At 39.9% G+C, this 27922-nt stretch overlaps 2 protein-coding genes across 5 annotated transcripts in view; one reads left to right on the top strand and one right to left on the bottom strand.

The window, feature by feature from the left end:
• The first annotated feature begins 76 nt into the window (after positions 1 to 76).
• On the top strand, positions 77 to 9159 carry TRIM59 (tripartite motif containing 59). 3 transcript variants are annotated; one of them, XM_070753544.1, is made up of 4 exons: positions 77 to 983; positions 1916 to 1998; positions 2771 to 2848; positions 6248 to 9159. In XM_070753544.1, exon 4 carries the CDS (start codon positions 6251 to 6253, stop codon positions 7427 to 7429), a length of 1179 nt encoding a protein of 392 aa, XP_070609645.1. In that variant the 5' UTR covers positions 77 to 983; positions 1916 to 1998; positions 2771 to 2848; positions 6248 to 6250; the 3' UTR covers positions 7430 to 9159. The 3 variants fall into 3 exon arrangements, with proteins under 3 accessions (XP_070609645.1, XP_070609644.1, XP_070609646.1); XM_070753543.1 differs by having other exon boundaries at positions 512 to 983; positions 1919 to 1998; XM_070753545.1 differs by having other exon boundaries at positions 542 to 861; positions 1919 to 1998.
• A 5075-nt stretch (positions 9160 to 14234) lies between these two features.
• Positions 14235 to 27922, bottom strand: part of SMC4 (structural maintenance of chromosomes 4) — a 52430-nt gene continuing 38742 nt past the window's right edge. For both annotated transcript variants that reach the window (XM_070753537.1, XM_070753539.1), the window contains exons 18-24: positions 27085 to 27274; positions 24606 to 24750; positions 23533 to 23706; positions 21277 to 21459; positions 16516 to 16748; positions 16011 to 16194; positions 14235 to 14746 (exon numbers count right to left, since the gene is read on the bottom strand). In XM_070753537.1, the coding sequence (XP_070609638.1) occupies positions 14570 to 14746; positions 16011 to 16194; positions 16516 to 16748; positions 21277 to 21459; positions 23533 to 23706; positions 24606 to 24750; positions 27085 to 27274 (1286 nt within the window). In that variant the 3' untranslated portion in view covers positions 14235 to 14569. The remainder of the gene's footprint in view (positions 14747 to 16010; positions 16195 to 16515; positions 16749 to 21276; positions 21460 to 23532; positions 23707 to 24605; positions 24751 to 27084; positions 27275 to 27922) is intronic.

Below are 27922 nucleotides of genomic sequence, written 5' to 3'. Positions count from 1 at the left end.
AGCAGCGGCCGTCCGCGGTTTTCTGCACTTTTCACACTCGTAGAGCTCCTCTCTCTCCGACGCCGTGTCGTCCATCGACTCTCTGGCGAGTCCAAATGTATTCCTCAAAGAGAACGAGGGTGTGGAGCTGCCGGCCAATTCTTCCGGTCCAACGCGGCTCGGGAAGAACCTTAAGTCCTCGAGCTTCTCCAAATCCCGGGCGGGGCGCGCCGGTTCCGCCAGAACCGGGGTTTTGAAGCTTATGTAAGTGGCGGCGGCCGCCAAGATGCAGGCCAGGGAGGCCAAGAAAAGGCTCTGCCCGGGGCTGGTGGCTAAATCGTACCCGCGAAACTCCTCCTTGTTGCGGATCCGCCTGGAGATCACCTCCAAGAGGCAGAGGCCGAGCCCCGTCGCGCAGGCGATCAGCAGCGTGGCGAAGCCGTGGAAGAGCGGCGCCCAGCGGCGCCACCGCCGCCACCCCAAGAAGTCCAGCGTCAGGGCGAAGGAGCCAATGAACACGCTGAAGATGCAGCACAAAGCGATGGCCATCATGAGGCGAGGCCCGTCCGGGCCCAGCAGCACCGATCCGGAAGCCGGGCCGGCCTTGTTGATGGCCCAAGACGCTCCCAGCACAATCTGAACCTTTTCCGCGCCGCTCACCAGCACCCAGCTGGGATAAGCCCCTGCCGTGCCCACCACGGCCAGCGCCATGCTTTGCGTCAGCGCCGCGGCCAAGTTTCCCTCCCGCTGGCGTCTCCTCCTCCTCCGCAGGATCACGTGGAGTCTTCTGGACGGCGAGAGGCTGCGAGAGGAGTCCTCGGTACTCCTGCCCGCCTCCATCGCGATCGGCCGCCGCCCGCTCCTGCTTCGCCTGGCGACTTGGTCAGAACCTGACAGGGACGGTTAAAAAGCCCGACTCGGCGAAACGGGCGGTTGGAGGGAAGGTGGTAGAAGAAACTCCCGCTTTCCCCGCCATTGTGAGGGCAGTTTGGGTTTTTTGCAGAGTGAGTAAATTCGGAGCTATTCCCGGTAGCTTCGGCGGAGAAAGATGTCCCCGCTTTATGGCTCGCCGAGTACCTGCTCAAACGAACGGTTGGCTTTAAAAGCGTGACGAATGGAGGCTGCGGGATTAGGCCAACACCTCGCTAAATTTTAAATTTAAAGACGGGAAACGTGTGCCGACCTTCCGTTAGTGAGGGAGATTTCAAAAAAAAACAAAACAACCCCAACAATATCGGCCAAGTCGTTGGCTAATCCCCGTTCTGTGTTTGGGATTAACAAAACAGTACAGTATTAGAATTTTTTTTTGAGAAAGTGGGATTCGGATTCGGAACCCTGGCGAAGAAATTAACTTTTTTTTAAAAAAACAAACCGTTAAACCCGGCCAGTTGTGTTCATTTACAAACAAGGGCGAAGGAATGGAGGCACTGAAAAAATGGGGTGTGTCTTTTACGTTGGGGTGGGGAACCAAGCGTTGCATTGAGATTGTCAAAAGCAGGTGTACAAAATTAAAAATTCATGCTGACATTTTCAGCATTAACTGAAAAACAGGGTTACTTTTTTTTTAAAAAGGTAAACTTTTCTGGTCAAAAGAAAGCCCAATTCTACAGAAAACCCAGATATGAAAAATGCAGTTTGAAAACCCAAGTATAAAAAATGGGGGGGAAAGTCAAGTTTTGACCTAAATTTGCTTTACCTAGCTTAACATACAAGATATGTGTCGTACACATATTAACAATTTTAATAGCTTGGGAGTCCTTTGTAAATTGAAGGGGGGGGATGTTAACTTTTGCAGTTTTGGTTCTTTTTCTATATAAAAAAAATATGCTATGATTTCTGCCTAGTTTGTTCCAGACAAAAGTGTATTTCTGGATCAAGTAACAAACTGCCTAAAGTCTCAAAGATTCAAATATAATTTCAATCAATTGCTTTCCAGCAGAACAGGATGCTGTTTAATTACTTTTTTCCTATCCTGGCGAATGATGGTATTCCCTAAAGCCATTAACAGTGGGCTAACAGGTACTTGAGCAACCATTTTATTCCATATTTACTTGAACATACATTATTATATTCTTTTAATTTCATTTTCTAAAAGATCTTTTCAGTGCCTGTGTCCAGTTCATGCAGTATTTCCTAATGGTAAAGTTTTCCATATTGAGTAAAAGCATTCTAAATTTTGTTTAGAATGTAAACCATTTGTTTAGCCATTTTTATTTTTGCCATCTTGCTCTTGCAGATGTGTAAAAATATATGTTTAAAGGATGAAACTGTCCATTATAGCATTAAAATCAAATTATGATGGGAAGAGATGTTATTTGAAACATTTCCCTTAGTTATAATCTGGATTCTTCTTGAACTTAATTGTCCTGAACTAGTATTAATATTATACAGATTAACAAAGTTGGAAGGGACCTTGCAGGTCATCTAGTCCAACCCCCTGCCCTTACGTCTGCCTCTACCTAGTATTTAATTCACAACCTCCTGATTGTGAGGTGAGAGCTCTACCTCTAGGCTACAGCATCTGTCATTATATGTATTCTGAATTTATTATAGCTCTAGAGGAGGGTCCACAAACCTTTTCTTTCCAAAGAAAGTCTAGTTGCCCCTTGGAAAAAAGCACTTTTGGGAGAATTGTCTATATGCATTCAGTTGCAATTAGCATAGCCTTTGTTTTCTGGAGCTGGCAGTTATTTAAGAGCAGGCCGCATCAGCATCCTTGTCCTTATGCTCTTTGCTAATCTCTTCCTCTGTGAGTTTTTCTTTTGGTGACTGGCCTCATCTGTCTCTTTAGACAAGATGCTCTTGTGAGGAGAGGCTTTGCCTCGCACCTAACTGACTGGAGAAGAGGTGATCCCAGCAGGTGTAACTGGTAAGGATACCTTTCCTTGTTATTTGTTTATTTCTTCCTTTTGTTTGAATTTGGGATTAGTATCAGTTCAGCTTTCTCTGGCTGGTCATGACCAACTAGATGTATTCTTTCAGAAAATTTGCAACAGATACAGGTAGTCCTTTCCTTACGATAACACTTGAGTCCAAAATTTCCGTTGCTAAGCAAGGCAGTTAAGTGTTATTTGTCCCATTTTCTGAACTTTTTTGTCACAGTTTTTATGGGAATTGTGACCGTTAAGCAAATTTGCCTTTCCTCATTGCTTATTTAAAACCAGCTGGAAAGGTTACAAACGGTGATCACATGGCCCCAGGACAGTACAATTCATATATATATGTGTGTGTGTGTGTGTGTGTATGGAATAGAGAATAGAATAGAATTATTTATTGGCCAAGTGTAATTGGACGCACAAGGAATTTGTCTTTGGTGCATATGCTCTCAGTGTAAAAATATAAATTTGTCAAGAATCATGAGATACAACACTTAATGATTGTTATAGGGGTCAAATAAGCAATGAGGAAACAATATTAATAAAAATCTTAACAATACAAACAAGTTAGTCATACAGTCATAAGTGGGAGGGAATGGGTGATAGGAATAATGAGAAAAAACTAGTAGTAATAGTACAATAGACTTAGTAAATAGTTTGACAATGTTGAGGAGATTATTTGTTTAGCAGAATGATGGTATTTGGGGGGGGGAAACTGTTCTTGTGTCTAGTTGTCTTGGTGTGCAGTGCTCTGTAGTGACTTTTTGAGGGTAGGAGTTGAAGATGGCTTATATACATGCCAGCTGCCAAGCATTTTAAATTTTGATCATGGATATGCTGCAATGGTAGTAAGTGGAAAACCACTCACTTTTTTCAGTGTCATTGTAACTTTAAATAGTTACTAAAGGAATATTAAGTTGAGAACTGCCTATTATTTGCATTGCTGGCCATTACCAATTAACAGTGATCATATACTGATAAAATTATTAACAAATCAGATAAAGTTTAGTTAGAAATACGAAAGCAGCTTTCCTTCCGTTCTTTAGAACATATGATTATTTATAAGTTTATTTGGTCATTGGGGCTTGGAATTTTGGGAGTTGTAGTCAAATGTTTGGATGCTTGGGGATTGAGACTGAGGACTACTGATAAAAGTGCTGGCCTAGAAACCATGAGATCTAGTCAACTTTAAGCATAAAAGTTGGTTGGGTGACTGGGTTAGTTACACACTTTCGGCTGAATCCACTTCACAGGGTTGGGAGAGAGATCAGCAAAGACTAAAGTATGTTTTCTTAGAAGGGTCTATGCCATTGATGGTGGCACGCGGAGTCATATCTGCTGGCACATGAGCCATTCCATAGCTCAGCTTCAACATGCGTGTGCCAGCTAGCTGATTTTTGGCTTGCACAGTGGCTCTGGCAGGGCGTTTTTGGCTTCCAGGCAGCCTCTGGGAGGATGGGGGAGGGCATTTTTACCCTCCCCCAGCTCCAGGGAAGCCTTTGGAGCCTGGGGAGGACAAAACACGAGCCTATTGGGTCCACCAGAAGTTGGGAAGCAGTCAATTTCTGGTGTCCAGAGGGCCTCCGGGGAGTGGAGAAGGCTGTTTTCACCCTCTCCAGGCATTGAATTATGGGTGTGGGCACTCACGCATTTGTGATAGCACGCATGCACATTGTTTCAGCACCCGAGGAAAAAAAGGTTCTCCATCACTGGTCTATGCTATAGACTAGTCTGTATGAGTTAACTATTTATTTATTCGATTTTTTTTAATGCTGCCCTTCTCCTTAGACTCAGGGCGGCTTACAACATGTTAGCAATAGCACTTTTTAACATAGCCAGCATATTGACCCCACAATCCGGGTCCTCATTTTACCCACCTCGGAAGGATGGAAGGCTAAGTCAACCTTGAGCCGGTGATGAGATTTGAACCGCTGACCTACAGATCTACAGTTAGCTTCAGTGGCCTGCAGTAGTGCCCTCTACCTGCTGCACCACCTGGGCTCAGAACATCCCCTCCATCCATTTATTTAGACCTTCCATCAAATGTTTTGTATCTGCTGCCTCCTTAAGAAATAAGTATGCCAGTAATACTGAGATATTAGCCATAGCTGATGCTATAAGCTCATGCACATCATAGTCCTTCATTGGTTTGCCAACCACTTGCATGTTTGGTCAGCATTCCCCCTCTTCTTGGGCACCAGTTATTATGGACATGTTAGACATCACATAAATAAGGTTCTAAATAATACCACAATGTTCTATGGAAGCAAATGGAACTTAGAGCCAGAAGTGGGAGGAAATAGCAAAATTTATTTTTATTTTTCTGCTTTATGTAAAGAAAAATTGTGGGAAAGCCATTATTGGTTCCAGTGCTGACTTGTGGGAATAACCAGCAAGACACTTGAGATATGGCTGCAGGGTTGAGAATTGTTGTGAAACCTGTTTACTTCTATGTGAAAACCTTTGTCTTACTTAAGAGTACTACTGTGTATAATGGACAGAATAACTTTTCCATTAAAAAATTATAGGACACTTGAAACTGCTACTACAATTGGCCCAATATAACTGCCTTTCTGTAAAATATGCTACAGTTCTTTAAACAATCCATTGATATGTGGATGCTATACTGCAACATTGATAAGTGAACAATGCTTAATTAAGTTCAAAAATCACTCTATAAGTATAGTAGTTAGATCAGTTTTGTCTAGCATTCTCATCCCACTGCTGCCAAAAAATCCAACTTCAAGTTGAACCTTGACTGGAGCAATTACTGGAGCAACCTTGACTGCTTAATTACTTGAACAATTGGATTTCAGAGGCATTCACCTCTATTGGTGGAAGTTAAAAAACAGCTCTTGTTTTTTGTTATATTAATAACTCTGGCTTTGTAGATTTTTATCTGTTTTTACAGTGGCAGTTTTATCTATTGTTTTTGTTCTCTGAAGCTTTGGGCTATGTCCACAAATATTAAGCTTGACTTAAAACATGTTAACTAAAGCAGAATTATTTTACGTTCTTGAATTATTATTCCATGGTTTTATTTTGTCTATAAACTTAAAAGCTTAGTATTTTAACTCTTTTTTAAAAGTGTGTAAGGTAAAAAGGTGATAGCATTTTCTATTAATATCTTATTTGTTAATTTTTGGATTATTTTTTTGCTTGTCTAATTACTACAAAACTTTATATTAGAAAAAAAATAGTAATTTGGATACTAAGTGGTAATTAAGTATGTGTTATTATTGTTTTTGTTAATTCTGCTTATACAGTATTTTTAAAAATGATTTATTTGCATTTAAATCATGTAATAACTAATTTCCTTGAATTATCAGTATTTTTTTAAAAATATTTTTTGTGCATCTCTATCTCACTTTTATTCTTTTTTAAAATTTTAGGAAATGCATTATTTTGAAGAGGAATTAACTTGTTCTATTTGCTACAGTATATTTGATGATCCTCGTGTATTGCCATGTTCGCATACATTTTGTAGAAGTTGTTTGGAAAGTATTCTTCAGATATCGAGCAATTTTTCCATCTGGCGCCCCCTAAGGCTTCCTCTGAAGTGTCCCAACTGTAGAAGTATTGTTGAAATTCCTCCATCTGGTATAGACTCTTTACCTGTAAACTTTGCATTAAAGGCTATTATTGAAAAGTATCAACAAGAGGATCATCCTGAAGTTGCTACTTGCAGTGAGCATTATAGGCAACCATTAAATATTTACTGTCTACTAGACAAAAAACTTGTTTGTGGCCATTGTCTTACAATAGGAAAACATCATGGCCATCCAATAGATGATCTACAAAGTGCCTACATGAAAGAAAAAGAAACTCCTGGAAGACTTCTTGAGCAGTTGACAGATAATCATTGGAGTGAAGTTTGTTTGCTTATTCAGAATCTGGAGGAACAGAAAGCTCAGTGTGGGAGCATTGTTCAGGAGGATAAAAAAACAGTTTTGCAATATTTTAAGAGACTGGCCGATACCCTTGATCAGAAAAAACAAGCTTTACTTGCAGCTCTGGATGATGTAAATATGCAAATTGAGACCGAATATGAACCTCTCATAGAAATATTGAAAGGAATACGAGAAGAGCAACTTGAACTCATGTCACTGAACACATCATTTCAAGAGGAGGAGACTCCTCTTCATTTTCTGGAGAAAGTTGAGGAAATACGTCAGCGTGTTAAAATTTTAAGGGGGAAACCGTTACCAATGATTAAGCCGGTTGAAATCCATCCTCGCATAGGACAGGTGTTAAAAGATGTGTGGAGCAAAAGTGAAATTAATCAGATTAACAAAATTCTCATTCCCAAAATAAAGCTAATTTCAAAGCAAAAAGTATGTACCCAGGATTGTGACAATGAGAGTAGGCCAGCTAAAAAATCCTTCTGGTCCTTCAGTCCTTTGGCATTTATATTGCTTTCTTTTACTTTTCTTACTACCGTTTTTAGACAGCATATATTAATGTTCATAAACGAAATAGTTTTTCCATATATTTTTGATACTTTGCAGATAATTTATCAAGACTTAAGTAGAAGATTGCACATAGCAGTGGAGAACATTATGATATACCCCTGATTTAACTGAATAATATTTTTGCTTTTGATTGCAACTTCTTGCCCTATTAAGAAAAATATCTGAATTCTAATGGATTTAATTTTAACTTGATGTTAAATTAAGGTTTAATTGATATCAACGTCTTCTGTCAAGGATACCAGAAATTACCTAGCATTGCAAATAGGCCAGTGCCAGCCTATACTATTTGGACAAATGTTCAATTCTTTTCTCAATATGCATGCAGACAACAGACGATCATGTAAAGATTGTGTGAGAATTGAGGTGAACTGTGGGAGCCTTAAGGCTATCTGAGCTTCTTTGTTTTTTTGCAGACATTTCATTACCCAAGGTAATAAACCTTAGGTAACATCATCCACCACTAAGAACACTTCCACCAGCATTGAAAGGGCAAGACACTTGTATATAAACAGAGAACAAATCTTACTCGCTTCTAGCACTTCTAGTGCTACCTGGTTGAGTAATGAAATGTCTGCAAGAAAACAAGTTCAGATGGCACAAGGGACCCTACAGTTCAACTCTAAACTACAAACATTTTCTTTTTCTGGAATCAAGCTTGAGTTTGGCTCAACTTGAAGGTTTACTCTGGTCATTGTATTCACATCCATAATTTTAGTACTATTAATTAATATAATACAATTCTAATTAATCAAAAAACTTTAAATTGTAAATCGCTTTTCCTGTTAGGAACAAATATTGGAGATTAAATATTTTTAAGTGTTTCCTTGTGGAAAAGGAAATTAGATGAAACATCCAACAATTTCTAGTCAGTTCTAATATTTCAAATAGCATGACTAGGAAAGATAAAAAAATATTTTTATTAGCTCCTTTAATTAGAGAGATTATCTTGATGGATAAGGAAGCATATATTTCTAGTCTTAACATTTAAAATTTATATTACACCATCTCAGTTTTCATAAAGTTTAACAGTTTTTTTAACAATCAGCATTTGCAACGAATCTCCCAGGGGTTCTGATTTTAGTTCCACAAAGATTTGAGCCTGTCACTTCAAACAAAAGAGCATTATAGTTCTTCAACAGCGATGTTATAACTGGTTGCTATTTTACATACATATTTCACTGAGGCCTTTATTTTTCTTGGAAAACATAATGGTATTAAAAAGTAGTGAGAGAGAACTTTCCAGTAAATAACCCAGCATTACCTGACAAGATTATCATAAATTGCCAGAAGAGTTTTAAAATGAAATTATGCTTGATAATGAATTGATCCTGGCAGTTTTTGGTTCATGCAAATGGCAGTGAAAATGATTAAATGACCAAAAGCAGCAGGGCCTGTCAGCTTTTTCAGAATACAGTTTAATGAGTTTGCTATAAAGATTAATGGACTTGTTTAACATGCTTTCATGTTGCGAAAAGAGATGTTTAGCTGTTACCACATAAAATGAGATTACTTAAAGAGAAATACATATAAACTATAAATGTGGTTTATGAGTAAATATTGTTATCCTTAACTGTAGTGGGTTCAACATAAAGCTTAAGAGCCTGGTAGAAAATATACTTTAAAATAATGTACTATGTTAGCCTCTCTTCTGTTTCTCATACCATATATGGTGTAAGCAGCTGCATGATCAGGGAGTAGCTTTTCTGGAATTTATTATTTCCATCCTCAGTATTGATTCTCTCATTCATGCTTTTAAATTTTAAAATTTGTAATGGGGTTTTTTCAGGTTTCAGAATTTGTACTTTTAATTAATAAAAAATTACTTTTAGCTACTTCTAACTTGTATTAATATTTATATTTCTGAAGGTATTTTAAATAAGTGTAGAAAAATAAACTGTTCTTTGGTAAGACTGAGATTGTAACTGATGAGAAACACCATCATATCTTTTCAACATGCATGTTTCTTCCTCCACATGTTAAATTTAAGTGCAAATATCACTTGTGATTTGCTTTAATATGGGGGAATCACAATTCATGAAGTTTTGGGACAGATGCATTTTATTTATTTTACTGAATGTGGATGCTGCCCAAACTCAGGGAAATGGATCCTTTTCAAAGAAAAATAAATACAACTTGTTAAATGTTAAACAACAAGGGGAATGAGAAACCTATAAATGTGCTCACTATTAAATTTTTGCAGTTACAGACACTATAAACGAGACAAAAGTTTTAGTGATCTAGAAGAAAATTCCAATGTTTCTTTTATCCCATAGCTCAGTATGAACCTCTCAAGTCGTTGCATTATGTTTTGTCTTTACAGTAGATGCTATACAGAAATCAAGAATGTTCACGTTTTAAAAATACATATATTTAAAACTGTTGATCTTAGAAAGTAGTCCAATCATGTCTGAAATTGAACTAAATCATTTTAGTAATCTGCTTTCAATGCTGAACTGTAAATATAACGAGAGAAGTTATGAATTTCAATATACATAAGATAAAATTGCTTAGATAATATCAAAAGCATATTTGTTTGTGTTTATTTTGACTTATATGCCGCCCTCTCCCACAGGACTCAGGGCAGCTCACAACAATGAAATAGTACAGTAAAAAAGTCAAATTCAAACATTCAAACAGTAAAAACCCCATTAATATAACTCTACTATAAACAATTAAAACCCCTAATTAATGATAATAATAACCCTGATCCAGACAATACAATCATACCATCACATATACCAACCAAAAGAGGCATTGGCTGGAAGTAAGCTGTAAATTTTCATAGTCCCCAGGCCTGTCGGCAGAGCTAGATCTTATAGGGGGTAGTTGGTTCCAAAGAGCTGGGGCTGCCACAGAGAAGGCTCTCCCCCGCAGGCCTGCCAACCGACATTGCTTAGTCAATGGGGCCCGGAGAAGGTCAACTCATGGGATCTAATTGGTCTCTGGGATATATGTGACAGCCATAGAAATACACCACCTCATTTTAGGATCCAACTGCACAGAGCCACAGTTCTCAATGTTGAGAAGGCCAAGGTAATTTTAATGTTAAAAATGTAGTTTACAACCTGATTGAAGTAGAGAAGGAGCATTAGTTTCCCCTGATTCACCTCTTGTTGAGTGGAGCTAACATCCAAGAATGGGATGACACAGCCAGTGAGGACCGAGTCTGTCAAATTGTAGATCTCTGCCTCCATTTCCCCCTCTTTGGCGAAGACCAAGGGACAGACTCAGTGTGTGGTCTCCCAAGGTTTAAACAAGCAAAATATCACAATTTGACATCCCGACATGTAGACCAGACTGCCTTTGGGTGGGATTAGATATTAGCTCCACTCTATGAGAAGAGGTGTATTAGGTGACAATGCCCCTTCTCCATAGTGGATGGAGCCAACATCCAAGAATGTGACATACCAAAGCCATCTCTATTGGGAGAGTCTAGGTAACATGTTCAGCTTGCAAATGTACTCTTTCAAGCCATCTCCACTGAAGCAACAACTTTGTAGTGGTGGATAAACTGCATTTGGCGTAAGGTGGTATAAGGCAGCCATACATACCCCGTCGATGATAGGACTCCACTTGATCCCATGGGTCAGCATCCTGAATGTTAAGGCCTGGACTGTCCAAGGATGGTCATAGAGGCCCGTGTTGGCTCGTGTAGGCTCTGTGCCTTTGGGAGTCAGCTGGCCGGCCCCGCTTGAATGAGTAGGCAAGGCTGGGATCTGAACAAGACTGTGTACAGATCTTTTCCTGGGACTTGTCCCTGCAGGATTCATTCTTTTGGGTAGCCCTGGGTGCCTTGGCTTTAGATTGACCATTAGGAGGGGGCAGGCCGTATGCCCTGTCCAGCCTGGAGAGGCCCTGGGAGTGGCCTGATGCCTGCTCAATCTCTGAGGTATTGTGGGTCTTTGCTTTTTTGTGGATTTTGCCTTTGCAGGTGGAGGAACGTTATCCGCCATAGTGCTAGGTCAGATAACTCGTTTATATGGTCACCTGTGTAGCTTCCTTGGGAGAACTCAAAATGGCCACCACCTCACCTATAAATAAAATGGCCGCCACTACACTGGGCCAGATTGCCCTTTGACAAAATGGCCACCACCACACAGCGAGCCTCATGACACTCCAAAATGTCCAACTTTTGATGAGACGGGCACAGAGAGCAGTGTAGGAATGACAGCAGCATTGTCGGCCGGGAGAGACAGATCAGGCTAGTGCGGACCCACAATTGCTGCTATGCCAAGCACTAGCCATTAAGAATGGCAAATTAATTGGTGAAGCCAAAGGACTCTGATTCAGGGCTGAGGCACCTAGCTGCGAGAGTGAGAAGCTCCTGCTGGCTCCTGTTTGCCCAAGCTGCAAGCACTTGCCAAAGAGGGAAGAACACAAAACTCTTCTGGCCGTAGTTCACTCAAGCGGCTAACTCCTGTGACTGAGGGAAGAGTCTTTAAGAGGCAAAGAACAAATTGCTTGTCAAAAGACAATCAGCTGCCTGTTATGAGCGCTAACTCTGCGGCCAGCAGCTGGTTAATAAAAGAATTGGAGTTGGAGACTCAAAAGGCTACTCCGGAAGGGAAATCCCCCCCCCCCCTCCACATGGTGACTTCAGATGGCCCTCAGCTGAAGGCTTGGGAGAAGGGAATGGCTAGAGCAGTGTTTCTCAACCTTTCTAATGCAGCGACTCCGCAATACAGTTCCCCATGTCGCGGTGACCCCAATCCAAAATATAAATTTGGTGGCTACTTCAAAACTGTAATTTTGCTACAATTATGATTCTAAATGTAAATATCTGATTTGCATTATCTATTCTCATTGCTACAAATCCAACATAATTTAAACATGATTACGTTGAGAGAATTTTTTTTTTAATTTACACCTCTCCCCCACCAAAAAGTCCTTCCTCCGTCCTTCCATTCATTTCATTCTTCCTTCCTTCCTTTTCCCTCCATTTCTCCTTCCTCCCCTCCGTCCTTCCCACTTCTCTCTTCCCTCTCCCTTTTTCCTTCTTTCATTTGTTTTTTTCCTCTCCTTCGTTCTTTCCCTCCATAATTTTCTCATTTTTCTTTTTCTCACATTCCCTCTCCCTCACTTTTTTCTCTCTTGCTTTCTTTCTCGCTCTGTCTCTCTCCTTTTCTTCTCCCTTCCTCTCTCCTTTTCTTCTCTTCCTTCCTCTTTCTCCTTTTCTCTCTTCCTTCCTCTTTCTCTCTCTTGCTGTCTCTTTCTTTCTCTCCTTTTCTTCTTTTCCTTCCTTTCTCTTCCCCTTTCTTTCTTGCTGTCTCTTTATCTTCTTCTCTTCCTTTCTTTCTCTCTCCCATTCTCTCTTGCTCTCTCCTTTTCTTCTCGCTTCCTCTCTCTCTCTCCCTCTCCGCAGCAGACCCTCCCCCCACCCCCGAGTCCTTGCCCAACGCCAAAGGTGCCCTAAAGCGCACAAAACTCACCGGTGTAAAATCTCGGACCTGAAGCAAAAAAGCGGCACCGGAGGGACCGCTGCTGAGCGTCTGGAGAAAGGGAGCCAAGGGGCGGGGAGGAAAGCGGGCTTGCAATTGGCCCTTCTTTCTCACCTTTAGCGAGAGGAACTGTTGCTGCTCTGCCATAGGGCAGCAACAGTTTCTCTCTCTAAAGGCGGGAAAGGGGCCAATTGCAGACCCGCTTTCCTCCCCGCCCCAGCAGACCGCGGTGAATGGATGGGTCCCGCAGGCCGTAGTTTGGGGACTAAAACATCTTGTAGAGATTTTCTTTAGATGAAATTCCAGGGTTAATTTTTGGTTCCTGTACCATAGATCTTTTCAATTATTTAAATTAATGTCTCTACACCATCTTACCATCGTCTCCTTAACTTATTCTTTATAATTTCTTTAAGGAATTATTATTTAGGTTTGGTAATTTTTTAATTTGGCTAATTGGGCGTTATTATGAGTTGCTACTTGTTTGTTTATTGGTTCTTCCCCCTTGAGTCATTTATTGGAAGCTTCCTGGTGTTTATTTTATAGGTTTCTTATTAATGGGCGATTACTATTTAAAAAGATTTTTTAAATATACATGAAAATTTACATAGAAGAGATTTGAAGAAATTTAAAACTTTACAGCCTAATCATCTTAAGATATTAAAAATATAGAACAGCCTAAAGGAGGTTTTACCTACTAGCATTTTTGTAGTATGTAAGAAATTGAGCAGCTATTTTTCATCCAAGTGTCAAAAGCTAAGGAGGTAGCATTAGTTTTTGGCATACCATAAGTTGTAAAACTGACCTATTGTAAAAAGAAAAAACTTATTCTTCCCATAATGCCTAATCTAGGAGGTAATGGTATACTTTCCTAATCATTTTTTCTTCTGTTCCTGGAATTATTCTGTCCAATTCTGTTGTTTCCATTTTTATGCCCGTTTCCCTTGTGTCCTTCATATATTTTATTTGTATCTGTAAATATGCCGCCAAGAGCTGCAACTCTTAACCGCTTTTAACCTCAGTGATAATGAGTGAAGTCAGGAAGGTTGAGAAAAAAATCTCAAGATGGGAGATCAAGAACACACTGTCAGGCCGAGGACTGAGTCAAAGAGGGGGAAATGGAGGCTGAGGCAGAAATCGAGACTCAGTCCTCATTGGCTGATCAAACAGTGTCATCCTATTCTTGGATATTAGCTCCAGCCACATGACCGCCCCACTTCTGGCACGCCACCTGCCGTTTTTCATTGTCCCTAGGCTTCAGAGCCTTTCCAAGAGGCTGGGAAGGGCAAAAACAGCCTTCCCCATCTCCCCGGAGGCCCTCAGCACTAACATACTTCAGGACTAATTTTTAGATTATGGACTTTATTTTTACTATAGCTAGGTTTTAATTGTCAAATCAATCCCAAATCCTGGCTGCCAAACAAATCAAAGACCCATACTGCAGCTAGCACAATAGCACAGAGTCTGCCCACTATTCATCATTTTTCTTTATTGTTTATCAACGTAATTATTTTCCAGAATACTTTTGTAATACACAGAGAGATTTGTTAAAACTTTATTTTCAAATTCAAATAAAAATAAGCAGTGGGTTTCTTTAAATCCACAATTTTAATCATCAGGAGCTTCTACCAAAAGTCATATGAATTATTTGTGTTTTAAACAGTCATTAGAGTTGAAGAAAACTATATTGCTTAAGATAAAGGACGCTCAGTAACAGGTTAAGTTTAAAAACCACTTATAGAAAATAGATATTAAATTGTTGGTAACTCTTCATTAGGAAGAAGAATGTTGAAAGAAAAGTCCGTATTCAGCAGCATTCTGTGAAACCAAGTTCAGAAAGTACGTTTGCTTCAATAACTTTGGGATTTATTGGCACACTTTTTGTTGTATTAAAAGTCTTATAAATACCAACAAGTCTGTCTGATATTTCAAACATGTTATTTCGCAGAGAAATGATGATGAACTGTGCATTTTTTGTTTGCTCCTGGAAAATGGAATAAATTTTGTGTTAGTATTCACAACATAGTGATTTTCTCAGAAAATGTTTTACAATCCTTCCCAATTACAATAACAAAGCCTCAGTATTCTCAGTATTGGCCTGAGCATCAACATTAGTAACCCACTTCAACTATCTTAGAAAAAAAGAAATTTCAGGTTATTAATTAGGTTTTCCTACACATGGGACAGGCTGTACTGAATCTCTAAAATTAGATCACTTCATTACCCGCAGATAAGTTGAAAAAAGCATACTGCATTTTTAAAATAAGGCATGCAATAATACAGAAGAATCAACTTATGAAATATATCATTCAGTTTATATGGCCACTCACTTCAATAAATAATTCTGAAGTGTGAATGCATAGTTCCCTCTAAGCTGAGCAGTGAGCAATCGCTCACTTAAAAATCATCATCAACTCAGTTTTCCAAACCTGCCCAGAAGCCGAGAGGGAAATTTTATTATTATTTCTGTGTCGCCCAGTCCCAAAGGGACTGTCGCTCAGACACTATACTTTTCCGCCCACCCCAAAAAAAATTTAGAGAGAACACTGTGTGAATGTATCAAAAGAAAGAGGGAATGAGAAAGCTATGGCTGGCTGGAATAGATGAAACCCTCAAGAAGAGTAAGAACAAAAGACATGTAGTAGAATCAATGATAGTTTGCAAGAAGAGAAATATAAGATATACACTGAATAGTGTTGATATAAACAAGTTTTAACTATATTTCATTTTCTTATCCCATATGCTATTGTTTGCCTCATTTATTTATTTACTTTATTGTTATTTATAACCTGCCTTTATTATTTTTTATAATTCAAGGTAATGGACATATCCAACACATCTTCCTCCTTTTTTCCACAACCATCACCCTGTGAAATGATTTGGGCTTAGAGAATGACTGGGCAAAGGTCAACCAGCTAGTTTTCATAGTAGAAATTGAACTCATAGTCCACCTCTTTCTAGTCCGGTACTTTAACTATGCAAAATATTGCTTACTTTGAAAAGAATCAATATGATATGTATGCATGTACCAAAAACACTGGTCGTGTGCATTTTGTACAGTATTGGTAGAGACTCTACCCACAGTTTTTGCTGTTGTGAATTAAACATTTTGAAAATTTATTTTCAGATTAAATTTTCTTAATTTGTGGGAGTTCAAAAGCTTTTCCCAATACTTTTATGTACAGCTATTGTTACCCTGATATTAATATATATAAAGTTTGAATAATGTTAAATTCTGTAATACTTACATATATGTAAAATGATACAATGGAAACATTTCTGAAATCAAGGGCAGCATCAATTTCATCCATGAAATAGAGAGGGGTTGGCTTGTAATGATGCAAAGCAAAAACCAAAGCTAATGAGCTCAATGTCTTCTCTCCACCTGACAAGTTAAATATCTTCTTCCAACTTTTCTTTGGTGGCCGAACACTGAAATATGATATTTGCAAATTTCACTTTAACGCCAAGATGCTTTAAGCAAAGCAAAAGGACATTATATCTACCATCTCAATCATTCTCCATTAATCCTTCAGATACATTACAATCATAATTATTGTAATGCAAATTAGGGGCTTAGATTTAGACATCAATTGTTACTGTTGGCTAAACAAGTTTGGTGATCTGTGAAAAGAAACTTTTGTTAGCCTTGCTAGCATTCTTAGCCCTCATTTTAGCCTGGTCCCTCATGTAGTGCAAATTGATCTTGCTTTTAAAACAGCTTAAATTAAGAAAATTACATGCAATACCAACCTGAACATAATTCCTTCAGAGAAAGGATCCAGACTGTCAACAAGTTCAAGTTCTGCATCCCCTCCTAATGTAAGCATCTGATAGTTTTCCTTTAGCTTATTTGTTATGACATTAAATCCTGCCATAAATTCATTAAGCCGTTTTTTCCGAAGGTCTTCAAAAGCGTCTCTGAATTTGTCTCTCTCAATGGTAATTTCATCCAACTCTGCCACACGTTTTAAATACAGCTCTTCCTAAACCAAATGTTAAAAATCAACTAGATGAAATTAAGCGATGTATTCAACAATTCAATAAAGTTTAATAGTGCTGAAATACTGGAGCAGTGGTGACATCCTTAACTACAGCTTACCAACCACTTGTTCAGCATGTTGTAAGCCGCCCTGAGTCTAAGGAGAAGGGCGGCATAAAAATCAAATAAATAAATAAATAAATAAATAAATAAATAAATAAATAAATAAATAAATAAATAGAGGTTATCATGATGCTGAACAAAAGGAACTTAACAACTATTCTTGAAAAGTTGATGGTCCCCTACACAATTGCAATTTGAGCATTTGGCAACCAACTTGCAGCTAATATTGTTTCAATGTCATACAATCATGCACTCAGTCTTATTTTCTGAGAAACATGGTACCTGGATTATCATTGCTAAGCAATGTGGTCATGTGATGTCTTGCCTTAGACGTCCCAGCCCAAATTGCTGTCTTAACCTAAGGAGTATCTGTACTGTTTATTAATTTAAATCCCATTTAGTAATTTAGAATTGTACCCTCATAAAATTTCACAATCTGAAAATTGAACTTCCATTATCTCTTTGATCTAACATATTTGGTATACAAATACCTGGATAAGTCAGTATGACTTCACAAATATCTTGTTTTTTCTAACCCACTCTTATTTATTTATTATTTATTTATTATTTGGATTTGTATGCCGCCCCTCTCCGAAGACTCGGGGCGGCTCACAACAAGTGAAAAACAATCCAATACAATCCAATTAATTAAAATATTATAAATTTAAGAAAATCCCCTATACTAACATACACACATACAGGCATACCATATATAACTTCAACGTGCCCAGGGGGAGATGTTTAGTTTCCCCATGCCTGACGGCAAAGGTGGGTTTTGAGGAGTTTACGGAAGGCAGGAAGAGTAGGGGCAGTTCTGATCTCCGGGGGGGAGTTGGTTCCAGAGGGCCGGTGCCGCCACAGAGAAGGCTTTCCCCCTGGGGCCCGCCAACCGGCATTGTTTAGTTGACGGGACCCGGAGGAGGCCCACTCTGTGGGACCGAATCGGTCGCTGGGATTCGTGCGGCAGAAGGCGGTCTTGGAGATATTCTGGTCCAGTGCCATGAAGGGCTTTAAAGGTCATAACCAACACTTTGAATTGTGACCGGAAACTGATCGGCAGCCAATGCAGACTGCGGAGTGATGGTGAAACATGGGCATACCTGGGTAAGCCCATGACTGCTCTCGCAGCTGCATTCTGCACGATCTGAAGTTTCCGAACACTTTTCAAAGGTAGCCCCATGTAGAGAGCATTACAGTAGTCGAACCTCGAGGTGATGAGGGCATGAGTGACTGTGAGTAATGAGTCCCGGTCCAGATAGGGCCGCAACTGGTGCACCAGGCGAACCTGGGCAAACGCCCCCCTCGCCACAGCTGAAAGATGGTTCTCTAATGTGAGCTGTGGATCGAGGAGGACGCCCAAGTTGCGGACCCTCTCTGAGGGGGTCAATGATTCCCCCCCCAGGGTAATGGACGGACAGATGGGATTGTCCTTGGGAGGCAAAACCCACAGCCACTCCGTCTTATCCGGGTTGAGCTTGAGTCTGTTGACACCCATCCAGGCCCCAACAGCCTCCAGGCACCGGCACATCACTTCCACCGCTTCGTTGACTGGGCATGGGGTGGAGATGTAAAGCTGGGTATCATCGGCATATTGATGATACCTCACCCCATGTCCTTGGATGATCTCACCCAGCGGTTTCATGTAGATGTTAAATAGCAAGGGGGAGAGGACCGACCCCTGGGGTACTCCACAAGGGAGAGACCTCGGAGTCGACCTCTGACCCCCCACTAACACCGACTGCGACCGGCCAGAGAGGTAGGAGGAGAACCACTGAAGCACAGTGCCTCCCACCCCCCAGCCCCTCCAACCGGTGCAGAAGGATACCATGGTCGATGGTATCGAAAGCCGCTGAGAGATCGAGGAGCACCAGGACAGAGGATAAACCCCTGTCCCGGGCCCGCCAGAGATCATCCATCAACGCGACCAAAGCGGTTTCCGTGCTGTAACCGGGCCTGAAACCCGACTGCTGGGGACCTAGATAATCGGCTTCTTCCAAGGACCGCTGGAGCTGGAGTGCCACCACCTTCTTGACAACCTTCCCCATGAAGGGAAGGTTGGAGACTGGACGATAGTTGTTAAGTACTGCTGGGTCCAGGGAAGGCTTCTTGAGGAGGGGGCGCACAAGCGCTTCTTTATAGAGTGATGGAAAAACTCCCCTCCCCAAGGAAGCGTTGGTAATCTCCTGGGCCCAGCTCCGTGTCACCTCCCTGCTGGCCGAGACCAACCAGGAGGGACACGGATCCAGTAAACAGGTGGCGGAACTCACAGCTCCAATGGCCTTGTCCACTTCATCAGGTGTCACCAGATCAAACTCTTCCCAGACAGGTGGACAAGTACGTGCCCCAGTCACCTCGACTGACTCGTTGTCAGTCAACTCTGTTTTACAATTGGAGTCGAGGTCAGCCCGGATCTGAGCGACTTTATCAGCGAAAAACGTGTTAAACTCCTCGGCACTACTCTGCAAGGGCTCCCCAACTCCCCCCTGGTTAAGAAGGGAGCGGGTCACCCTAAACAGAGCGGCCGGGCGGGATTCCGCTGATGCAATCAAGGCGGCATGGTACGCGCATCTTATTATTTATTACCTCATCTGTCATTTCCCCCTTCCTGGACTCCCACCCCTATTCAATGTTTATCTCACGTGACAAAAGGTATTAATCATTGTAATCTATCAAAAAAGGTAAATAGTTTTTAGTGGAATATAACATTTCATAAATGGCTCTTAATTTCAACAAATGCTGTCATTCCTACCTATAAGGTAGCAAAAGTAAATACAGTGAATAAAAAAACTGTACAGGTAGTCCTCATGTTACAAGAATTGAGACTAGAATTTCTGCTGTTAAATTATAGAGTTCTAAAACACTAGATTACATTATTGCATCATCTACAATTCTAGCAATCCAAATAGTTGTTCATAGAGCCCCACGTGTTGTTAGGCTAGTACCTACCCCAATCCAAACCATTCCCAGCTTGGTGCCTCCCAGCCCTAGGCTTCAGTATTATTATTATTATTAATTAGATTTATATGCCACCCTTCTTCGAAGACTCGGGGGCTCACAGAATAGATACAATGTACCTCTGAAAAGTGTTCGGAAACTTCAGATCGTGCAGAACGCAGCCGTGAGAGCCATCGTGGGGCTTCCAAGATTTGCCCACGTTTCTTCAACACTCCGTGGCTTGCATTGGCTGCCGATCAGTTTCCGGTCACAATTCAAAGTGTTGGTTATGACCTTTAAAGCCCTACATGGCAATGGACCAGATTACCTCCGGAACCGCCTGCTACCGCACGAATCCCAGCGACCGATAAGGTCCCAGAGTTGGCCTTCTCCGGGTCCTGTTGACTAAACAATGTTGTTTGGCGGGCCCCAGGGGAAGAGCCTTCTCTGTGGCGACCCCGGCCCTCTGGAACCAACTCCCTCTGGAGATTAGAACTGCCCCCACCCTCCCTGTCTTTCGTAAACTACTCAAGACTCATTTATAGCGCCAGGCATGGGGGAGTTAAGATAGCTCTTCCCCTAGGCCATTACAAGTTATGCATGGTATGTTTGTGTGTATGTTTGGTTTTATAATAGGGGTTTCTAGTTGTTTTTATTATTGGATTGTACATATTGTGTTTATTATTGTTGTTAGCCACCCCAAGTCTGCGGAGAGGAGCGGCATACAAATCCAATAAATTATTATTATTAATTATTACAAACATAAGCATGTAGCACAAGTATGATAAGACACTGCCTCCTCTAACTTTCCCCATCCACCTAGCTCCCCACCTCTCTGCCATTGTGGTGTCCCTGCAGTGTGACATTCATTGACAATATTATTGGAACTAAAGCACAGCTTCTAATATCTTTTAAGAAGGCAGTACCCGTCATTCTCAAAATCACATGTGCCATTCTCATAATGTATGTATTTATTTAATAATTAGATTTGTATGCCGCCCTTCTCCGAGGATAATGCTTTGTCTTGAGGAAATTGTATGGGCCATTCTTGTAATATTTTGGAAAGCCTTTGGAAAACTTCTCTTCTGAAGCATTGTGCACATGCAATTTGGAGAATGGTCTGAATGACCCTTGGAATAAGGCCTAGCGTGGTCATCAGTTGTCTCACATAGGAACCAGGCCAGGCATGACTCATATAGGAACCAGGCCTTGGCAAAAATCAAGTGGGCATGGCAAGTTCTGTGGAGCAGAGGAGATGGGTGGGTTTTGCGTTGTTGATGCTGCTGCCACCAAGTGCTGCTATTCAAGGCAGTCAAAAGGGAAGAGATGGGGAAGAGCTAGTGGATAGATGAAGATGAAGTTTGGGTGGGTTGTCAAATGCTTAAATTTTGATCACATGACCACACGAGCTACAACCTTGGGACAAATCTATATTAGCTTGAAGAATTCTACGACCATATTGGAAAAATTCTTACCTTTTTATTATACTCAGCAATAGCACTCAAGTTAGGTTTCATATCATGACACCGAGCTTCCAAAATAGCTATTTGATTTGTTATAATATCTGGATCTTTAATATTTTCTAGTTCATCTTGCGTTAACACTGGAAGGTTTTCTGTTTGTTCAGCTTCCACAGAATGCAGTGTTATCTTTGATATCTAAAACATATTTTACAGTGAATGAGCAATTACCATCCATATCTGTAGCAATTACTTTAGAGAGGGAATTATAGTAGGGTTGCACATCAGTTGAATAAATTTTACTACTGAACTTTTCAGACAGATATTGATTAGATATTTACTATATTGTGTTTATTTTTGCCCAAATTCTCAAACTGTGATTAATGGCGTTTTTTAAAATGCTGTATGTCATTTTGAAAGCCCTACTGTTAAAATGTTCACCTAGAAAATGTGATTATAAAAACTAATTACTGAATTATATTTCAGGAAAATGTAACAAATTAGAGTTTAATTGTAACAATTAGAGAATTCAGTAATGCAAAAGATAGAAGAAAAGTCTAATAAAAATAGTGTACTTTCCCAAATAATTTAGCATTTTGTTCCTGAATTTCAAGAATGCCTTGCCCGGGGAAGCACATTATATTACATTTGAGAAAATTGAAACTCATTTTTGTTAGGCAAGTCTTACAGAAGTTTTATATAAACAATTATATAATTAAAGTATTGATGGCATTAAGACAAGATCATATAAACATTTAATTCTAAGCCACTCATTCCAGTGGTTTTCAGTGGACTGCAATACTAACCCACTCACTCAGTCTCTATAACTTCCAAGAAAAAAAAAATCCAAATCGGCTTCTTAGATTCTCAGAGGACTCTTCTTTATATAACCCACGCACCCTACAAATGCACATTTTACCACTTCTCCGCCCATGATATCAAGCCAAGCACAAACATTGATTGCTTCAATATTGGAGCTTTATACATTTCAGCATATGATACGTATGTTTTAATGCCTGTTATATGAATAAGAAACCATCTAAGAAAGTGATGCCGAACCTATGGTACGCGTACCTAGGTGGAAGGTGGAGCTATATTTGAGGGCACATGAGATGTTGCCCACGTCACCTCTAGCATGCATGTGTGTGCTGGCCAGTTGATTTTGGCCTTTTTATCAGCCATTTTCATTCTCAAAAGGCTTCAGGAAAGCCTCCTGAATGCTGGGGCTGGCGAAAGATGGTCCAGCAGATCAAACATTTGGCTTTTTTTCATTCTTCCCAGGCTTCAGAGGCTTCCCTGAACACTGGGAATGGCAAAAATGGCCCAACTTTTGGTTGGTCTGTTGGGATATTTTTTGCTCTCCCCAGGCTTCAGGATGCTTTTCTGAACCCTGGAGAGAGTGAAAAACAGACCAATGGGCCTATCGGAAGTGCCGAGGCTTCTGTGTGAGGCTTGGGTGCGGGGGGGCACGCGAACGCAGTGTGTGTGTGTGTGTGTGTGTGTATGCATGGGGGGCAGTAGGGGAGTTGTGTGCATGCACAGGGGGGGCATTGTATTATGGGTGTGGGCATGTGCATGTGCGCTGTTGCACATGCACACACAATTTTGGCACCTGAGGTAAAAAGGTTCACCATCACTGATCTAGGACCTTCTTCTGTGGAATTAGCAGTAATTAATAATTATATATTCATTAATATATAATTAATTATAAACTAAAATAGAATAGTTTAGAACTACGACGCCTAAAACACGATCTAAGTATTGCCCACAAAATCATATGCTGCAACGTCCTGCCTGTCAATGACTACTTCAGCTTCAACCGCAACAACACAAGAGCACGCAACAAATTCAAACTTAATATTAATCGCTCCAAGCTTGACTGTAAAAAATATGACTTCAGCAACCGAGTTGTCAAAGCATGAAACTCATTACCTGACTCAGTAGTGTCAACCCCTAACCCCCAACATTTCTCCCTTAGACTAGCCACGATTGACCTCTCCAGGTTCCTAAGAGGTCAGTAAGGGCTGTACATAAGTGCACTAGCCTGCCTTTCGTCCCCTGTCCAATTGTCTCTCCCTATCTCATATATCTTTTCTTCCTTTCATATATCTTCTCCTCTACTTTTATATCTTTTCTTTATATATAATACTTCATGTCTATCCTCTTCGATATGTATTGTGTATTGGACAAAATAAATAAATAAAAAATAAAGTTATTAATTTATTATATATTAATTAATTACTATTAATAAATATTAACAGTATTTATTACCTCCTTTTGCCAATATTTAATCTTTGATTGTTGCTCAGCAATGTTACTGTCTAGTTGTTCAATTTTAAGCCTAATATTGAGAGCTTCTTTTTGTAGCAAATGTTCTTCTTCTTGTAAAACTTTAATTTTCTCAAGAACCAAAAGCCGTTCCTCTTGAATCTGTGGTAAGGATTCCTAAACAAGTTAAAATTAAATCTTTATTATTAGGTTATCATAAAATTTGCATTTCTAATAATTTTTTCAAAATACCTTTTAATGCATCTTTAATTCATATATGTACACATAATTATTATAAAATAAAATTAAAAGATTTGCAAAACATCAAAATTAGTCAAATTTCAAACAAATTTGTAAGACATACAAGTTTTGTCTGCTTAGGTGACAGAATAAATTAAAATATAGTTTTGCTTTGAGTTATGGGCAATCTCTTTCCTTTCTCATAAAGTCAGAAAATATCCCATAAATATTAAATAAAGCCTTCATCAATTTATATTTGGAATGTTTTAGACAACTGTTTGTCCTGAATGCGGAACGCTATCTTACTATTCCATCTACAGTCTACTATGTAAGGCTTTTGATTCAGTCTCCAAAATGAGTTCCAGAATACACAGGAACATGATATCTACATGAATAGAACTTCCACCAAGACCATTCTTACCAATGCTGTCAGGGTAAGCCACACAAAACGAGAGCAAGCCCCACTCCCTTCTGGTACTTACAATGTTACCTAGTTTAATAATGAAACGTGCAAGAAAACATCCAAGCTCAGAGAATACTAAGGACCACATAATTTTCACTATGCTTTCAAAAGTTACTTTGATGTTAAAGATTATAAAACAGCAATTCAGTTTACACAGAACTACTTTAAAAGACTATTTTATTTATTAGATTTGCATGCTGCCCCTCTCCGGGAACTTGGAGCGGCAAAGTGAATTTTTGGTAGTGTTGAAAGCTTACCAGAGAATTCAGTCGAAAATACTATTGTTTTTTAGTCAACAAACACATTTTGTGTTCATATATCACTATGACTATTTTAAGTGTAATCTGAAAAACAAAGCAAATCTAATACATACTTCAGCTTTTTTGTTGTTATTAATAACTTCAGCAGCTCTTTCATCTAATGCATTCAGCTGTTCTTTTAGGTTTTGTAAATGGCTTATATTTTCGTCAATTTCTTTCTCAGTGCGAACAATTGTATCCTCTGTTTTCTTCAGGTTTCTATAAAATATAAATATATATTATTATAACATTCCTTTTTAACATATATTAATTACATAAATACAATAAAGACCAAACTGTCTGCAGAAAAAATAGCTACGCTGCTGTTTTCTTTGCTATTAAAACATGTGTTGTTTTAAAAAGTGGATAGAGAAATAATTCTTTTATCTATCACACAATACTAGGACGAGGGGGCCACTCCCTAAAGCTCATAGGTAAGAAAGTGAGGACAAATCAAGGGAAATATTTCTTCACCCAGAGGGTTGTTGGTTTATGGAATTCACTTCCAGAAGAGGTCGTGACAGCTGTCAGCCTTGATAGTTTCAAGGCAGGATTAGACAGATTCATGGATGCCAAGTGTATCGGTGGTTATTGAAACAGATGCTCATGTGCCGCCTCTATGTTGGTTGAGGCAGGCAGGATTCCCTGGAGTACCATTTGTTGGGGGTCAAGGGAAAGGGAGGGTCTTGCCTTCTTTTTCTGCTCAAGAACCCCATGGACAATTGGTGGGCCACTGTGTGACACAGAATGCTGGACTTGATGGGCTTTGGCCTAATTCAGCATGGCTCTTCTTACGTTCTTATGTTAAATCTTTCTCTTGTATTCATTCTGTTTAAAACTCCTATCAACAAATATATTAAAACATCTGAAAATAGTTACTTTTTAATTGTTGATCTATTCTAGTTCATTTATTATAAATCTATTGCTGTTATTCATTTTCCCTTTGATATATTTGACCAGTTTTAATTAAATTTATTATTACCCAGGCGGCTACTCTGAGTAAAATTATAAAAGCTGTAAATATAACAATAGTAAGACAATGAATTACTAAAAATAAACTAAGTACAGCAATATGATTATGTGTAAGGAGGTGCATGGGGTGGGGCCCAGCAGGAGAGCGCTGGAAACAGCGGCATCGGGCAGTAGCCAGGGGACAGCTGCGAGTGGGAGCTCCAGGTCGGAGGCACCGGCGGTCCGGCACCGGCAGTGCCCCGCCCAGCTGGAGCTTCCCTAGGAGCTTCACGGCACACCTGACCGTGTCTCGCGGCACAGAGACAGGATTATTGCAAGGCACAAAACTGCAGTAAAATTTATCCTGCATTAAATTTTCCTGAAAGAACAGTGGCCTTCATAATTCTCAAATGGAATAAGTTTGATACAAACCAGGACTCTTCTAAGAGCTGGTTGCCTGGTCAAACTGAGCAATCGGGGGGGAAGGGTGTTGGTCAGAGAGGTGACCAAGAACCCAATGGTCACTGACTGAGCTTGAGATCCTGTGTGGAGATGGGAGAGTTCCAGAAGGATACCCGTCACTCTCCACCAATCTGGGCTTTATGCCAGAGTGGCTAGACGGAAGCCTTTCCTCAGTGCAAAACACATGAAAGCCCGCTTGGAGTTTGCAAAAAAAAAAAAGTATCTGAAGGACTCTCAGACTGTGAGGAAGAAGATTCTCTGGTCTGAGTCAACTAAGATTGAACTGTTTAGCCTCAATTCTAAATGTTATGCCTGGAGGAAACCAGGCACCATTCATCAACCGCCCAATATCATCCCAACATGAAATATAGTGGTTGCAGCATCATGCTGTGAGGGTGCAGTCTTCCTGCAGGAACTGGAAAACTGATCAAGAGAGGAAAGCTGAAGGGAGCAAAGTACAGGAATTTCCTCAATGAAAACCACAGCACCCAGGAGCTCAGGCTGGGCCGAAAGTTTACTTTCTAATATGACAATGATCCTTACCAGACAGCCAAGACAACCAAGGAGTGGCTGAGGGACAATTCTGTGATGTCCTAGAATGGGTCAGCTAGAACCCTGACTTGAACCCTATTGAACATCTCTGAAGGTACTTGAAAATGTCACTCTACCAACATTCACTTTTTAACCTGACTGAGTTTGAGAGGATTTTCAAGGTAGAATAACAGAAAATCCCCCAATCCAGGTGTGCAAAGCTTGTACCGTCATACCTCAAAAGATTTGAGGCTATAATTGCTGCTTCAACCAAGTACTGAGTGAAGGGTCTGAAAATTTATACTAAAGTGATATTTCAGTTTTTTCTTTTTAATAAATTTATATACATTTCTAATATTCTGTTTTCACTTTCTCCTTTTGGGGCATTGAGTGTCGATGGATGAGAAAAGAATGAATTTCAACAATTATAGAATTAGGCTGTAGCATAACAAAATTAACAGAAGTGAAGGAGGTCTGAATACTTTCTGAATGCACTGTAGCTTATTGGCCAGCAGCGTCTAATGGAGTGAAAAATACAGTAAATCTAATAATTGAAATAAATATCACAATTCTACCTCTAGGATGTTGGTTCATAATAGGAAATCATACCTTTCTGATGTCTTGATTGCTACCTGTGCTTTTGTAATGGCAGAAGTGCACTGATCTATTTCTGTGTTTATTTTATCAAGACTATCTTGATGAGCTTTAAGTTTATTATTATTTATCTCAATAATTAGATCATGTAATCTCTTAACTTCTTTTTCCAGTTTGCCAGCTTTTTCAGCCACTTTGTCATAATCTGTCAAAAAGAAATATTATTAATATTTTACTGCATATTTCAAAATGGAATTTTAAGGAACTATGGTTTTCAATTTAGTATTAGGCACTTGCGGATGACCTATAATTAGCCCAGGATAGAAGTGGTGCATCCATCCTAGCTCTACTTAATCTTTTGATGACCTATGAACAATGGTATCCTTCTGGACCGTTATGGGTGTAGGGGCACCTGTTTGCAGTGGCCAGTTCCAGTTGGTGGAAGGGAATCAGTTGAACCCTAGGTCCACGCAATTCCCTCTCTTTTCTAATAATTACATGAAGATGCTGGGAGAGCTCATCTGTCAGTTCAAGGTGGCTATCATTAATATGCCAATGATTCAAAGTGTAGATTTCTGTCCCTATTTAATTGAAGCTGTCAAGATTTTCTCAGTGTCTGGAAACTATGTGTCTTTGCATGGGGAAAAAGAGGTTATGGCTCAGTTCTAACAAGATTGAATGTCTATGGATTTTGGGTCTCCCAGATCTGGAAGTTGCAGAATTTCCATTTTTGATTTTGGTTCGATGGAATTACACTATTCAAGACTTGGTTTAATTTATTTTTTAAAATAAAAATAGTTTGTCACAAAAGTGATTGCCTCAGAAAGTTCCTGGATTGGGGCTAAAGGTGAAA

Source organism: Erythrolamprus reginae, chromosome 5 (genome assembly GCF_031021105.1).
Source record: "Erythrolamprus reginae isolate rEryReg1 chromosome 5, rEryReg1.hap1, whole genome shotgun sequence".
NCBI classification, from domain to species: domain Eukaryota; kingdom Metazoa; phylum Chordata; class Lepidosauria; order Squamata; family Dipsadidae; genus Erythrolamprus; species Erythrolamprus reginae.
The sequence above is the reverse complement of the archived record's forward strand: the minus strand, read 5'-3'. Positions and strand labels throughout refer to the sequence as shown.

Excerpts from the sequence above, each read along its gene's own strand:
- TRIM59 (XM_070753544.1), top strand. The coding sequence starts at position 6,251 with ATGCATTATTTTGAAGAGGAATTAACTTGTTCTATTTGCTACAGTATA.